Source organism: Sander lucioperca, chromosome 10, assembly GCF_008315115.2.
Source record: "Sander lucioperca isolate FBNREF2018 chromosome 10, SLUC_FBN_1.2, whole genome shotgun sequence".
Taxonomy (NCBI): Eukaryota; Metazoa; Chordata; class Actinopteri; order Perciformes; family Percidae; genus Sander; species Sander lucioperca.
Genome location: NC_050182.1, coordinates 33877252 through 33892918, shown reverse-complemented (window position 1 = coordinate 33892918; position 15667 = coordinate 33877252). Strand labels below are relative to the sequence as shown.

Below are 15667 nucleotides of genomic sequence, written 5' to 3'. Positions count from 1 at the left end.
TATATTTTTAGGCTATTTACGCATTCAGGCGGTTTGCGATCATCTGCCTCGCTTTCTCTTGCTGTTTAATTATAGCGGCCGTGTTTCTTTTTTTTTTATAAAAATAATGTGTTTCACGTTATCATACTTACATAAGAAGCTGCTGCTCACTCTGTGTAAAGTATGTACAATACGTATTCTCCATTTTAGCATCAGTAAATCTGTTATCGACATTGTGGTCTGTTAAAGAAAGCCATGAATGCACATCTATCTGAATTACTTCATCCTAGCTCGACCTAGTCACACCTCCTCAGCCTGACTTGGCCTTCGTGAAACGCACCAACCCAGGCTGCACAGATTAGACTAAGTCAAGCCTCGCTTTATCAGTTATCCTGGATTTATAAATTCTGCTTTTGTGAAACAGCCCCCTGGTCTTGACTCAAACTTGACTGGACCTGTTTTGTGCATCGATTGTACTCCGATAAGCTTATCTTGACTGTGACTGTGTCCTCACTATCCCCACAGTGGTGACGTGTCCTACACCTCCACCCATACCCAACGGCCTCCTGGAGGGCTCAGTCCTGGAGTGGGGTACCAGCGTGAGCTACAGCTGTCTAGCTGGCTATGAGCTGTCCTTCCCTGCTGTGCTCACCTGCACAGGCAATGGGACATGGAGCGGTGACCTGCCTCAGTGCTTGCGTGAGTCACCATTTTGTACTTCCTTGATAATTATAATGATGATTATAGAGGTCTCCAGATGAAGGCTCCTCATGTTTAGACTGAAATGGTCTCGGTGATATTTCATTGTCTGAATAAAAGTTAAGTAAAATGTTGAACTCATAATTAAAATATAGCATCCTGTTGCTTTTGATCATCGATTTATCATAACTTCATATTACCATTTGGAAGTAAAACCAAAAGATTCTACCTTGCCTCATCTATTTGACAGTGAAATTACCGCTGTGCATGGAATTTGTGGAAAACATGGAATTCTGAGAGGTATAATAATCCAGTCAGACAAAGTCCTAACATTGAACAAATGTATTTGGGGAAATCGTAAAATAACAGGTAACTGTTCTTAACCCGACCTGCATGTTGTTTTACAACTTTGCTCATACATTCAGTACATTTGTATTAAGCTTTATTTTCTCTGAAGCAAGCCCCTTCTGCCACTTTGCTGCTTGCCCCTTTAGAGGCTATCTCAAGTTAATTAAAATGATGAAAGTCATGAATAAGTCATGGAATTTAACATCAGGGCCTACTGTAGGTGGAAAAGCTGAATTACGATTTAAATATAATAAAACAGTCTTGCAGAGATGCAGAACAGGGATTATTAGTGTTGCACTTTGTTTCAACATCCAGGTCTTTTTTCCTAAGCAGTGAGATATACTATAAAAACTACCTTTAGTGGCAACACAATGTTTTTTCTTGTTCAATAATCAAACACTGAAAATGCCAAGCATGAGGAGGACATTGTATCCTACCTGTTCATAAATGCAAATTAATATTCCGTCATTGGTACATAAAATGGAACCTCCAATTAACATTTTGATTAAATGAAAAGTAAATTGACCTCGAGTCTGAGAGTCAAAGCTACAATGTTGATGAGCATGATGATGTGAGTGGAACCACAAGTGCGGTGTCTGATGCTCTTTACTACATTAAGACCTTTTCAGAATCATCTTTGCAAGCATAATAATAACCCCTGGGATGCATGACTGCTCAAGAATGTCTCTCTGTCATCAGAATCATTCTTACATTATATCTCAAGAAGGGTAAAGTACTTGCATTAGAGATGCACCGATAGACCGGCCGGTGACCGGAATTGGCCGGTTTTCACGTGCTCGGCCATGACCGGCGAACGGCAGGTCAGTCTGACATATGCCGATTTTGGCCGGTCAGTGCTACAATTAACTGACAACATAAGTTATACGAGTTACAGTTCTCAAGGACACACACACGCACACACACACACACGCGCGCGACAGCACAGTCTCGTTTTCCTTTCTCTCAACTTTTCCGCCGTGTGTCGCGCGTACCCACTCGCGGTGTGAAGCGCGTGTCCGTGCTATTCTTGAACATGTAGGGAACCTCGTGAATTAACCTGCAACAGGTCAGCTGTTTGGAAATTCTTCAGCGTTCGTGCAGAAGATGACAAGTTTGCAATATGCAACACCTGCAAGGAAAGAGTAGGGCGTGGAGGGACGACACCAAAAACTAAAATCACATTTTTTTTAGTTGGATATTGGATGTGAAAAGAAGGAAATGGTTCTAACATTGCACTTTAGATGTGTGTGAATTTCCCACACCAGGAGTAATTTATATAGTTCTATTTTATAGTGATCCATTATCTGTTCAAAAAATGTTCTATGTTCTGTGCAACATGTTCTATTAAAGAAAAGATAGAAAATAAATATTTGTGTGTGCTGTAAAGTGGTTAGAAAAAATGAAATCGGAATCGGTTAAAATCGGTATCGGCTGGCCTAACTCAATGAAAATCGGAAATCGGAATCGGCCTAGAAAGTTGTAATCGGTGCATCTCTAACTTGCATGGTAAAGTACTTGTATGTGTTTCTTTCTCTCTGAATGTTAGTCAGGAAAAATTGGAACAAAAATCAATGGCACTAAAAAATATTCATGCACAACACTCCAAGTGTTGTTTTCTGACAGCCTTACAGCCGTCTTTACAGCCGTCAATTACAGCCGTCTTTTGCGGGGAATCTCTGCTGCCAGATGGCTGCATGCATTAATTGTGCAGACAGTAACTATACTTTGTTGATTGCTGACTTAAGGTGAGAGTTTATGAATTGGAAGGAAATAAGATTGTTTGCAGTATTTTAGTAGCACATTTTGGATCATGAAAAAAAAAAAAAAAAAAAACAGTCTAAGACCCATGAGCCTATTTAAAAAGAACTACATTCACTTCTGTGTTCTTTTGTAATTGATGCTAATGACAGAATTTGGTGCTTGTGGCCGTATTCAGTCAGGCGGATACTGTCCCATATGGGTATTTAGCATCTGAGATCCAGCTGACAGACTGCTAGTGTTTGTGACCATGCAACTAGAAGCACACTTCCTTGTGCAGCCATTTGCTCTTCTAAATGGCCACATTGCAGTCTTTTATTGTAATTCTTGCATGTCGATGTGCACACTGCTGTCTGATTTATATCTTGCTTAACTGTAAATGATTGTATTTGTCTGTTAAGATCAGATCACTACTAAGTGACCAACTGCCTGTTTTATTAAGGTGCACTTATATATATTTTGTTCTGGTCCTGAGTTGTTACGATAGGTAAAAAATGTAATCTGGGCATAAAAAATGTATAGGGTTCCACTTGGTAAATGTACCATGTCTACTTGCTGTCTACCGCAATTACGATGAGCAGTGTCATTCCTCAACACACTACAATTATTTTTCCACATCAGCACCCCCAAAACAACCTCTTGCAGCTATGTGAGCGAGTAACCTTTATGTTCCATGTTGGTGTTTAATGCGTCTCAGCAGAGAGTTTTTGATGTTGTATTTACATTTAATAGCTCCATGACTTACAACCTAGAATGCAGGTTCCAATGCTCGCGCAAAATTGACACAAATTGAGAGCCATAGACTATAAATATCATTCAGTGTGATCAATAACCAGCTTCTGTAAAGAACCAGGCTCTCCTAAACATGTTGTTATAGCTAGCCCGCTACAGTACTCGAAGCGGAAGCAAGTCTGTGATAAATCACCAAAATTTACTAAGGCAAACAAATGATTCTGGAAAATGGGGACAACAGGGAAGAAAGTGCTGATCATATTTGTTGTGGAAAAGGCTATTATCTATGCATTAAAATGTCAGCACAGCACTATCTACCGCAATCTCAGGTGCTAAATCCTAAATTGGTGTCAACGCTCACAATGTAGTCACCGGACTGACCATTACTGTGCATACTCTGCATTACTTTATAAACACATACATTTGTCATGAATGGAACATCTGTAAATGCACACAGGCCAGTAACTGTTTTTGTACCTGTGCAGTGGATGCAACTATAAAGATATACCCCAAGTATTGGTCAATATATTACATGACCAACAATGTATTGTTGGTAATGTAACACACATCTGCTGCAAATGCAACCTATACGTTTATTAGATTTAGTTTGGTGCATAATACATTTAAAGCCACGGTCGTGCTGTTTAATAGACATAGTGTAGTAGGCTTGCACTGCTGTAGACTTTAGAAATGTGATTGCATTTCCTACTCAGCACTTTAAGTTGAAATACAGCTCAACAATACTGCAGGATATGCCATGCATCTGCAAAAGCAAATCCATCTGTGCATTTCTTAAAATCTGTACTTCTGTAAGCACTTGCAGCCAAACACAATTAAGATGCATATGCATGTTCCCTATCACAACACATGTGAAACGGAGAGCAAGCAGCAAAATGCAGTGTCTGAGAATGCTAGTTCATGTGTCTGCAGGGATGAGACTGTGATCCCAACTTTGAATCTGGCCTCTGCATACTGATTACTTCAAAGCATTGATAATTCATCAAGGAAGGGGAGAAGCTGTGAGAGACAGTGAGAAAAAGTTTGACTAGTCTCACTCTCTCTCTCTAACTTATCCACCAATGCGCGCACACATACACACACACACACACACACACACAGGCACCTTAAATATGCTGAGCTTGGTTTTGCCCACGGCCATTTCTCTTATATATCCATAAAACAGTACATTATTTCCCTGCAGATGGAAGCTTATGACTGATGTGCATGTCACCTGTTTGGCCTATTGTTGTTTTCAGATTTGCATCTGTATTTGTTATATACATATCAAACGCGGTCAAACTAACTATTGGGTACTGGGAGGTTTGAAACTTACAATGCATTGTTTTCAGGTGGGACCTGCAGTATAGGCAAACATATTTTCTTGGAGAAGATATGTCTCTGAATACAAGGATTTGTTACTAAGATAACAATATTTGCAGTAATGGCTTTATTCAGCCATTCCTGTGTGGGCTGGATTTTAATCTCCTATTTTACTCAATATATACAGTATATAGTTTTAGTTTTAGTTTAATTTTATTTCTGTGTCATGCCAAACATTTCGGCCCATCCCACATGGGATTACAAGAAGTTATTTAGCAAACGTCTTCCGGTCGCATATGCAAATCATTGCATTATATACAGTATACACACACACACACACACACACACACACACACACACACACACACAGTATACACAAACAACAAATCCTCATCTACAGATCATCTCGATAAAGATCTTTTTTCCTCTTCTCCCAGGCTTTCTCAAGATAACTGGCTAATTTATATGTTTCACATGTGTGTATGTATATATATATATTATATTATGTCAGGGATTGGCTGTGGGAAGCCCCTGACTTCTAGGAAGAGAGCAAGGGAGAACTTATCTCTGTCTCCAGACCTCCACGCAGCAGCACATGTCAGGTCTAGAGAAGCAGCCTGCCTTATCCGCTAGCTTGATCCCACAGTGCTCTGGCTGCGTGACTGAATGCTCTGACTCTCGTCCTCTCCTCTGCTCTCTCACACACTGAGCTTTTCTGAACCTCCTACATTAACAAGTGACTTTTACTGATCAGTGTGGTTATAGTGAATGTATGTGTGTGTATATACAGAAAAGATGGATAGAAAGATACATTGGCAGACAGTAAAATGACTGACTTTGCTTCCCATCAAACCCACTCAACCTAAATTATTCTGTCAATTTGATTAGATGTCTATAAGCAATACATTGGAGGAGCAGCAGTGATGATGCAACATGGCTTCATCTGCTGAGGCTGTGGCTTGAGTCCCAGAGTCCCTCTGAGTACCAGAGGCTTGGGGAGCAACAGCGGCAGCAGATGGCTCTAGTTTTGTTAACCCCAAGGCCCTGTCAGAGAAATTAATATTTCACTTGCTAATTATTTTTTATCTCAAAATGAGTGCCATGACCTCCCTCACTCCCTCTTTGCAGCCAAGATTAATATTCACATACTTACTGTAACCACTCAACAGAAAGGTTGATTGTTGGAAACAAAAAAAATGTTAAGACAGAGCAATTCATCCTGAGACAAAGACATCAATGCATCTGCCCACATGCAAATAAAAAATGACCAAAGGAATTAGTGCAACAAGCATAATGTCAATGCAATTTGAATAATTCAGCTCATGAAGATGTTCCGAATCATATAGAAAGACGATCATATTCACAGTGAGGTACTCAAATCAATCGGATATAATAAAAAGCCCATCAAAAATGGCAAAGCTTACAGCATCAGTAGAAACCACTGTAGGCACTCCTCATCATGGTCTGATCTTGTATGGGTGCAGCAGCAGCAGCCCACACAACTTATTATATGTGAATGAAATGCTGAATAGTCTACGCAATGCTGCATTCAATTGACTGCTGTAGCTGCTACAGTATTCCATTATGTGAAGTTTAAAAAGAGATGAATGTTTGAATTGCATAAATGGGGCAGAGGAATAGTGCATCAGCATTGACATGAACTGGATGAATATTTGCAAGAAAAAGTGTAACATCTGTGTTGGATTTGTTGGCCCCCAGCTTTTCACATCAGCAAAATTCCACATTTCTGCTTCCGCAGCCAAGTTCTGTGGAGACCCTGGTATGCCTGCCAAAGGACAGAGAGAAGGGCGCAGTTTCATCTTCAAGTCTGAGGTGGTGTTTAGCTGCAGCACCCCCCATATGCTGGTCGGATCAACAACACGCATGTGCCAGGAGGACGGCACCTGGAGCGGATCTCAGCCTCGATGTATAGGTACTGAATTATTAGCCTGTATGTTGATTCAGCTAATCCACAAAAAATCTGATTTTAGACTGGGGTGTAGTTCTTTGGTTTTGAAATGGTCAACTTTATTTTCTTCTGATTTTTCATACCTTTACATTATTGATCTGAATAATGTTATCCCAGGATTTGACTTTTCTACATGCAAAAGATTAGCATTTTAATTTGTAGAGTGAAATAACAAAGGTAGTGAAATTAGATATAGAAGATGTCTGCCAGGTACTATCCCACCATTCCAAAAATCATACTCTGTTGGTTCTCTTGAAGCGGCTAACATAAATATCAAATTAATCAGTTGAAGGTAAACTAGAATCAGTGTGTTGCCATCTGGCACTGATGTAAAACTAAATCCTGAGAATGAATTACATTATTTATATTGTTACCTCAGGGGCGATGCTTTATAGCTGCAGCCCAGTGTTGCTGGAAATAAGTGCTGAAGAAAGGCTTTACCAAATGAAAGTCTTAATTTGAATTTAGTCTCACTAATGATTAAAAGTCTCAATAAGTCCATATTCCTGAGACTTGTAAAAGCTGAGGAATTCATGATCAAGGAGACTGAAAGATGGCAGGGCAATTCTGTTCATGTTACCACACCACTTCAGTAATTGTCCTCTGGTACATTGTACACCAGAGTGAAATTGCTTCGTCATTATCAATGATTGCCCCTCTGTCATATTCTCATCTTTGCTCTCCTGCAATTCCCCTGCTCATCATGACAATGATTTCTTGTTCCAGAGCCCACAAGAACCACCTGTGAAAATCCAGGGACCCCTGAGCATGGCTTCATGAATTACACAACCGGCTTTAAGGTAAAACGGACACATTTTATAAATAGATGATGTTATGTTCTTTAACTCTGAGATTAATTTGTACCAGAAAAATGGCATTCCTAGTTGGAGACAGGTTTGGAGAACGGGTGTGTAACTTAAAAACATATGAAGGGTACTGAACTAGCTCAACTCAACAGGGGACTTAACTAGCACAACACGTTTGATTTTGTGTGGCTATGATACTATGCTATATACTTGCTTAATTTAGCTCAACAACAAACCTCCATGTGATCAATATTTGAAGCAGCCTGTTGGAGCTAGATGCACAAGAAGCAAAGTACCATTCAAAGCTTGCAGCTCTACTGTGTTACCTGTACTTATTAGTCCTCTTTCAAATGGCCAGTTTTCAACAGATGCTCAATGTAGAATCATCATTTTTTCCTTTGGATGATGTTATGTGGCTGCAAGGATGAAGCAGTGATGCGTGTGTGTATCCATCCCAGGTGGTTGCACTGAAGAAAGCCTACTGATTTCTCTACCACTGTGAATGTGTGAATGTGTGAAGACATGGTGCATATCCAGATCTATAATAATGTGTACTTTATGCAATTTGACCATGTGTGTGTAAAACGAGCAATGCTAAAATGCATCATAGTCAAGAAAAATCTAACATCATGACCATTGGTGTGTGCTCAGCAGCTCCCTTGCGATGCTTTCAGCTAGGGTATTTCATTTAATTTCCTCCCTGTTGCTCTAAGAGTGTCACTTACAAGTTAAGTGCAAACAATTTCTCCACAACATTCAGCTGAATATCTGATATGAAATTTGTCCCAAATGAAAGCAGAAGCAGCTTATTATTTGGATCACTGCTTGTAATGGCTGTACTCTTGCATTTTTCTGCATTACTGAACAACTTTACCAATATCTTGACGCTACCGAATGAGAATCATTCTCTCAATGCAGTCTTTAAACAGTCAACTGGATTGGTGGCTGAAAATCCAAGTCATTTATTAAGATAACATAAAACAGTTTGTCCCCTATATTTTTTACCAGAAAGTCAGCTCCCTTACTTTCTAATGTCGGTGCATCAGTTAAGAACACAAACATGGGCCATCGCCTCCAGGAATAGTCTCCATCTGCCTCCACACACTACAGATAATCATTAAAAAAGGAAAAAAAACTTTAGTGTGCAGTATTTTTTGCCAAGGTCTTTAGATTTTATGCTGGGAGCCTATTGGCATTTGCATCAGTGTATTGACTCTCTCCACTTTGTGTGCTGTCTGTTTGTGGCCAGGTGGGCAGCAGAGTAGACTTCCAGTGCCAACAGGGACACCTACTGCAGGGCTCCACCACCCGGCTCTGTTTGCCAGATCTCACCTGGACCGGCATCCAGCCCAGCTGTATCCGTGAGTGCTCCTCTCGCAATATCTTTTTATCACTCACCCTGTCTTTGTTTTTCACTTCACATTCTGGCATCTTGTCACTGTTTATCTGCATTGTTGGCTACTCAGACACTCTCTTTACTTTTCCTCAACACCCCTTCTCTCTCTCTCTCTCTCTCTCTCTCTCTCTCTCTCTCTCTCTCTCTTCGCTCAATCCTGCCATAACCTTTGCCCTCCAGTAGATTGCAGCTCCATCCTCAATCAACCTGCCATCCCAGTCGTTCTGAGAGTGAGGTGTTGTGCGTGATTACTGTCATTCTGTGTGAACTACCTGAGCTGTCAACCAGCACCAAACTAGGGCTGTGCAGTTTAGCACACTCGCTTAGCCAAGCGACTTATCTGTGTTGTGATGTAATCCAATATCTCACTGGCATCCCTTTCAGCTACAGCATTTTTTCATGGAAATATTCCCAATACACATCGTACTATAGTCTGCATTTTACTATGCACTTATATTGTAAACACTTGAGCTGTGTGATGATAAGGGGATTCAAATGATATTTTGTAATGTTGATTTCATAACTACCCCACGATGTAACACCCACTTGAATTTTCCAGAGACATTTGTGCTGAGGGAGCAGAAACATTGTAATACCTACCCTTCATTTTCTGCCTGATCTACTCAGCAGCATGGCTTTGTGTGTGTGTATGTGTGTGTGTGTGTGTGTGTGTGTGTGTGTGTGTGTGTGTGTGTGTGTGTGTTTTACACCTAGCTTAAACCAATGAAGTCTAATACAAGATCACTGCATTAAATCCTTCTGTCATGAGAGTTATCATGTTCAGTATTTAACTGTTTTTGTTAGATGTTGATTCGACTTTATGGTCATTTTGGAGGCTGTAGTTTGTGGTGCTGTTAAATTATATTGCGTTATACAAAGAGGTGTTTCTAATATTTAGTCTCCCCGCATTGAGACAAATGATGCATGCATGTGACTGTGTGCAGGCACAGGCCCTTTATGTAATACATATTTTTAAAATGTTTTATGTATAAGCTATACTATATAGAACAAATCTGCAAACAATATCATTTGCATTTGACAGGGCAACAAAATATTCACAAAATATTCTGTCATGTTATTATCATTCATGGAGTTTATTTTCTAATTCAAATGTTCATTAGAACAGCTGACAGCAGAAAAGAATCCAAAAAGCACTCCTGTCTAGACTTCTGTCACCCGACAGCTCGTCGGCCTTTCCTGCTTTACCTGTACCTTCAAACTGTTGACCCCATCATCCCGCTCACTAAGGAATGATTCAGGAGGTTGAGCTTCCCCTGGCTCCTAAATGGCATTTATTGCCAGCACTTTGACATGCCCCTTAAAATAAAAGAGCAGTCAGAGTGAGTTTAAGTCAACAGAAGTATAGGTTAAAGCTCCAGCAAACTTCTCAAACTGGCACTTACAAATTTCGTTATAACCAGACAATTGAACACCCTCTCTCTGGAAACGTTTTGACAGCTGTGTCAGGTGAGGAGGAATATCTGCATGCAGTTAAGATACAAAGTGGATCATACAACGTCTCCTTCTCTCAGGAGCTGCATGCTCTGCTGTCAAAATCTTTGAAAGGTTGAGATGGGATGCTCTTGTGAGAGACTCATTCGTCTGTTTGTGGAGCTTCTAAGGAAAAGGAAAATAGCAATATACATAGTCAACAAAAATAGAAGGTAAACCACTAAAAAAGAAGATATCTAAGCTTTGAAATTTCATTTTCTTAAAGTCACTTTTAAGTCGACAAACCAATTGTCTTGATTCTCCTATGAGGAAACCTAATGTACAGTATAGCGCATTTCAGCAACAAGGCAATTGAAAGTGCTTTACACAAAACATTAAAGAGCAATTAAAAATTGAACAATAGAACAACAACATAGACAATTACTTGATTTAATAAAACAGCGTTAAACAGAAAAGTCTTCAGTATTGATTTAAAAGAAATGCAGTTTTCTAGGAGTTTGTTCCAGGTATGTGGTACATAAAACCTGAACGCTGCTTCCACATGCTTAGTTCTGACTTTGGGGACAGAAAGCAGACCTGTCCCAGACGACCTGAGAGGTCTGGATGGTTCATAATATAGCAGCAGATCAGAAATGTATTTTGTCCCTAAACCATTCAGTGCTTTATAAACTAACTCTAGTATTATGAAATCAATTCTTTGAGAGTCGGTAGGTTAGTGTAAAGACCTCAGAACTGGAGTGAACTGAACTGAACAGTAGTGGATTCATCTACACATAACATCCCCAACATGTAGTTGATTATTTTAAATAACTTGTGTATCAATTTTAAATTGAATTAAACAACTTGTACACTTATAACATTTGAACTCTGAGCTGAAATTTGAGATGCCAGTACATACTTTAAATTTGATTTCATTTGGTCACTGTTAATGTCTTTCTTATACTGTGGTATACTGTGATGCATTGAACCCCAGTGAATGGCCTCTGGGAGTTTTTGGATTTCAATACAAAACATCCCAGCAGCCACATTTACTTTCACAGTGGTAAATACAAAATAACATATTGTATTCCCTATGTTGTGTAACAATGCTGTTTTAAAGCCAACCACTGAAATGGCAGTTTGACAACCAGTTTGCATTTTATTCAGAGGCATCATGTTTTGAGGCTTTTAACTTTTCCTGACCCACTCTGTTCAGCAGGTGCAGTTTCTTAGCCAGGTTTGTCTGTCTCTGTTGAGGTTGCAGAGTTTCAGGAGCTGCTCTCTGGCTCTGGTCCATCACCTGTGGTGGCTGGAAAAATTTATTGATTTTCCTCTGCCCTCGTCCTGTCATTGTTACCGCTAGAATTAAAATAGAGAAACATATCTCTGACGGTCACTAGATTCTAGTACCCCATACTTTTATAAATACATTTTCAAATGTATCACATTTGTGACTGAGAAAACTTTTACATTAATGTCACACAAACATTGGTACCCATTAAAGGACGTTTGAAACTTGCCCTGTAACTTTGCAACACATTAGGTCATTAACTCCTTTCATATGTGGTAGAAACATCCAGTAAATGTTCTACATTCATATCGTACTGCAGGCTCTGTTTTCAGAATGTTGTCATTAAAAGACCTTGCCAATTTTAAAATTGCTGGTCTGGTGTATGAATATATCATTTGTAAAAAGAAGAAGCCATCCTTATTTTACAGTGACGAATGCCGTGCAACCAGTGACCAGTAACATAGCTCAAGCACGGCGTTCGTCGTTCAACTGGTCATGATTGTTTTCCCAAGATGGCGCCCGCATGTATACATGAACGGTACAGTCTTTATAAACTATCTTTTACATAAACTGTCTGTACACTTACAAAGTTCTCAATGCTTCGGTTTACATGTAGGGACCCTCATTATGCTACCGTTGAAGTGTGGTGCTATTTGAGCCTTGTTAGTGGTATAGAAATAGCGATTTCTTTTTACTTTACCAGTGCCCCGACGACTAGCTTTATAAGCTAATTAGCGGTTTGAGATAAAACTGGTCACATTAGATTAGCAGGAAAACATGTCCCAGAGAATGGTCGACTCGGTACAAATGTGTTATTAACCCCTAGGTTCATTTTGCGCCAGATTTCTCCTTTAAATTTGTAAATTACACCGTAATAATGTCATTTAATAGCCCATTTATATACCTGTATTACTATTTTTTGGGTTTTGTGAATTGATTTAAGAATATAGTTATTACATGATTGGAGATCCAAAAACATAAACCAAAAGGTCACTGTGTATTTCTCTTTTGAAATAAAACTATAAATTCATTTTCAGCCCATTGATATATAACATTGTTTTTTTAATTACATTTTCACACATGCTGCCCTTAGGGTGGACATACAGACCCAGAGTACATTGGGAGAAAACTGTGGTTATGTACAGTATATGTATTTGAGTATGAGTGCTTTTATATGGGTCCGACACGCTGTGTTGACCCTCGGTCAAAATAGCTATAAATCCTCTAAAATACCTTTCTCTGTGATTAAATGGTCTTCTGTTACTGTGAAGTCACTTGAATGCATTTAAAAGTGAAGCCAACCAATCTTGCACTGCTGGCAAAACCAAAAACATTGAGGGATTATCAACGTAATAGATGCAATGGGCACAAGTCAGTTTAACATCACTTAATCATGTTACCTTTCTATCAGATTAATATGTTTGCTTATAGGTAAACAGCCCAAATCCCAAAATTCCTTTTCAGCCCACTTTGATGTTTTTAAAAACAGCAATGAATTGGCGTTTAGTACTGAAGCATCAACAATGACATTTTGAGAATTAAGGGGGCCATCTAAACATGGTTCTTATCAAAACCTGCCTGCCAGCCTCTGACCAGCTGCTGCTAGTTTTTAAGAATGTATCACTTTGTACAGCAAGGCATGCAATGTGACTATGACTATGAGAAAAACCTTGTAACAACTCAAAAGTTAACTTCCTCTTGACTGTGACCTGCTGTTGCTGTCTGTAGCTGGCCAATCTCCTTGGCTTGAACAGAAGTCCATCAGCAGAGCTGTCTCACTGTGTCTATCTCTGTCTGCCTGTGTTCCTAACTAACACACTCAGTCTCTATCAGAGATACCAACGTTGAACTAATAACATAACATTTTGTTGTGTGACAGAAAAAGTGTCTTTTGAAGCCTCGTGTAATCGCAGGAGTAAAGCCTGCTGTGCTGTTTGAAGTGTAAATAAACATGGCACTGTCAAGCGAACTTGATGAGGGATGTGATGCGTCTTAGATACAACAATTCATCGGCCTTGTAAGTGTCTTCAGTATTCATGGTCTACAAACTCTACAACCACCCTGGACATGTGCTGACAGTTTGTAACTTTAAATGGGTTACAGAGACTTGTGCTTAGGCAGCAAGAAGGGTGTTTATTTAATAATGTATCTATTTATTTATTTATTTAGGTCTCCAGACTTTATATCTACAACTTACAGTATGAGGCAGTTTTCCTTCTTTTTTTGCATTGTAAATAGATACCACATTAGTTTTCCTCAAGGCAGATTTATCAACTCATTGAAAAAGCTCTGGGTGGCACATACGGATGACTTAATATAGTTGTCCTAGTGCTTTCTTAATGTATTATAAATCGTTATAGCCCCTGTGTAGCAGAGTATAAAATGAATAAAAGAAGTTTTCTCCTGGATTTCGGCACACAACTTTCACCTTGATGCACCTGTTTTACTTTCTAGAGCATTGTGAAGATTTATGTCTTAAGACATGCATATTACTGTATCAAACACCAGCAAAGGTAATATTAAATGAGGAATTTCCTGTGGTCTCCTCGTCTTTCATAAAGCTCAGAAACTTTAATCCTGGCATCCTTTTCACACTCTACTGCCACTAATGTCTTTAAGACGCCATGAAGGACCGATTTGGTACTGTGACTCACTTGCAGCTGCCTCCCATTTGACAGCTGGCAACGTATTCTTTCACTCACAAGCTGCAATATTATTTAGCCATTTTCACATTATTATTGAGCATGAATGTTCTACCCCTCAGTGTTTTGGTGGTGCGGTGTGATTTGCATACATTTTTGTTTTGTAGAGAGTTTGTTGATGTGAAAAATTAAACTAAGTATACTCAACCTACTCATGAGAGAATACAAATATGTAATATGGTCTATAAGAAGCTGCTGTTTTGGCAACACAGCAATAACTGCTTTTGTCCCTAGTTTCTGTTTCAGCGAAACCTTGTAAACTAAGCTTTTCAACTCTATCCGAAATCAACATGTCACTAGCTTCGTGCTTTTTGAGACAGAATAATTTAATAAGCTAATAAAGTCAGTCAGTAGAGTAAAAACAGATTTAGTCTTACAAAACCTCAACACATACTATATGTTAGTGGTTGTTTGTTGTTTTCCAGTGAGCACACTCTTTTCGGGTTACACTGGTCTGACTTCCTCGACATATGCTGCACTTATAAGCCTACTATTAGCCAGTTATTTAAGTCAGCATTCTTCTTCCTTCCAGTGTCTGTACTGTAAGTGTCCTCGCAACCTCTATGCATATCCTCATAATGAAAAACACTCTTGCAAAATTTACAATAACAAAGCATTGTTTTGCAATGACACCGATGACCTTAGTCTAGTGGTCTCTTGGTCTCACCCTTAAACAATTCTAGAAACACAAAAAAACTCCAAATGTTTTTTTTTTTTTTTCAAATATTGCTGAATGATAAAAGTTCAGCTAGACCTCTCTGTTGTGCTGGCACCTTACAGTATGTTTTGCAATCCAAGGTGATGGTTAAATTACATTCATAACTAGGGCTGTCAAACGATTCATTTTTTTTGATCGCGATTAATCGTTGAATTTCTATAGTTAATCGCAATTAATCGCATGTTTTATCACATGATTAAAATTATATTATTTTGCATTTCAGAACTGTTTTTAAGTACATATTAACAATGGAAAGCAATTCTTACCAGTGTATCTTGATTGGGAATCAATTGAATGCAAAGAAAAGAAAGTGACTTTATGATCTTGATTTTAAGATTTGTATTTGTTTATTATTTATTTATTTACTGTAAACAAAAGAAAAATGTGTGAATCTAGTCACACATTTGAATCTAGATTACAGGTCTGCAGTTAGTTGCCACCCATTTTGCAAGAGCGGTAGTAATTTTTTGGGATTTGGTTTCATCCACAGGTCGACAAGTAGCACTCTCCAAAATAGT

At 39.0% G+C, this 15667-nt stretch overlaps 1 protein-coding gene across 2 annotated transcripts in view; it reads left to right on the top strand.

Moving 5' to 3' along the window:
- LOC116035265 (CUB and sushi domain-containing protein 3-like) overlaps positions 1–15667 on the top strand; it is a 269787-nt gene that overhangs the window by 243885 nt on the left and 10235 nt on the right. For both annotated transcript variants that reach the window (XM_031278268.2, XM_031278267.2), the window contains exons 60-63: positions 505–678; positions 6596–6769; positions 7532–7605; positions 8861–8972. In XM_031278268.2, the coding sequence (XP_031134128.1) occupies positions 505–678; positions 6596–6769; positions 7532–7605; positions 8861–8972 (534 nt within the window). The remainder of the gene's footprint in view (positions 1–504; positions 679–6595; positions 6770–7531; positions 7606–8860; positions 8973–15667) is intronic.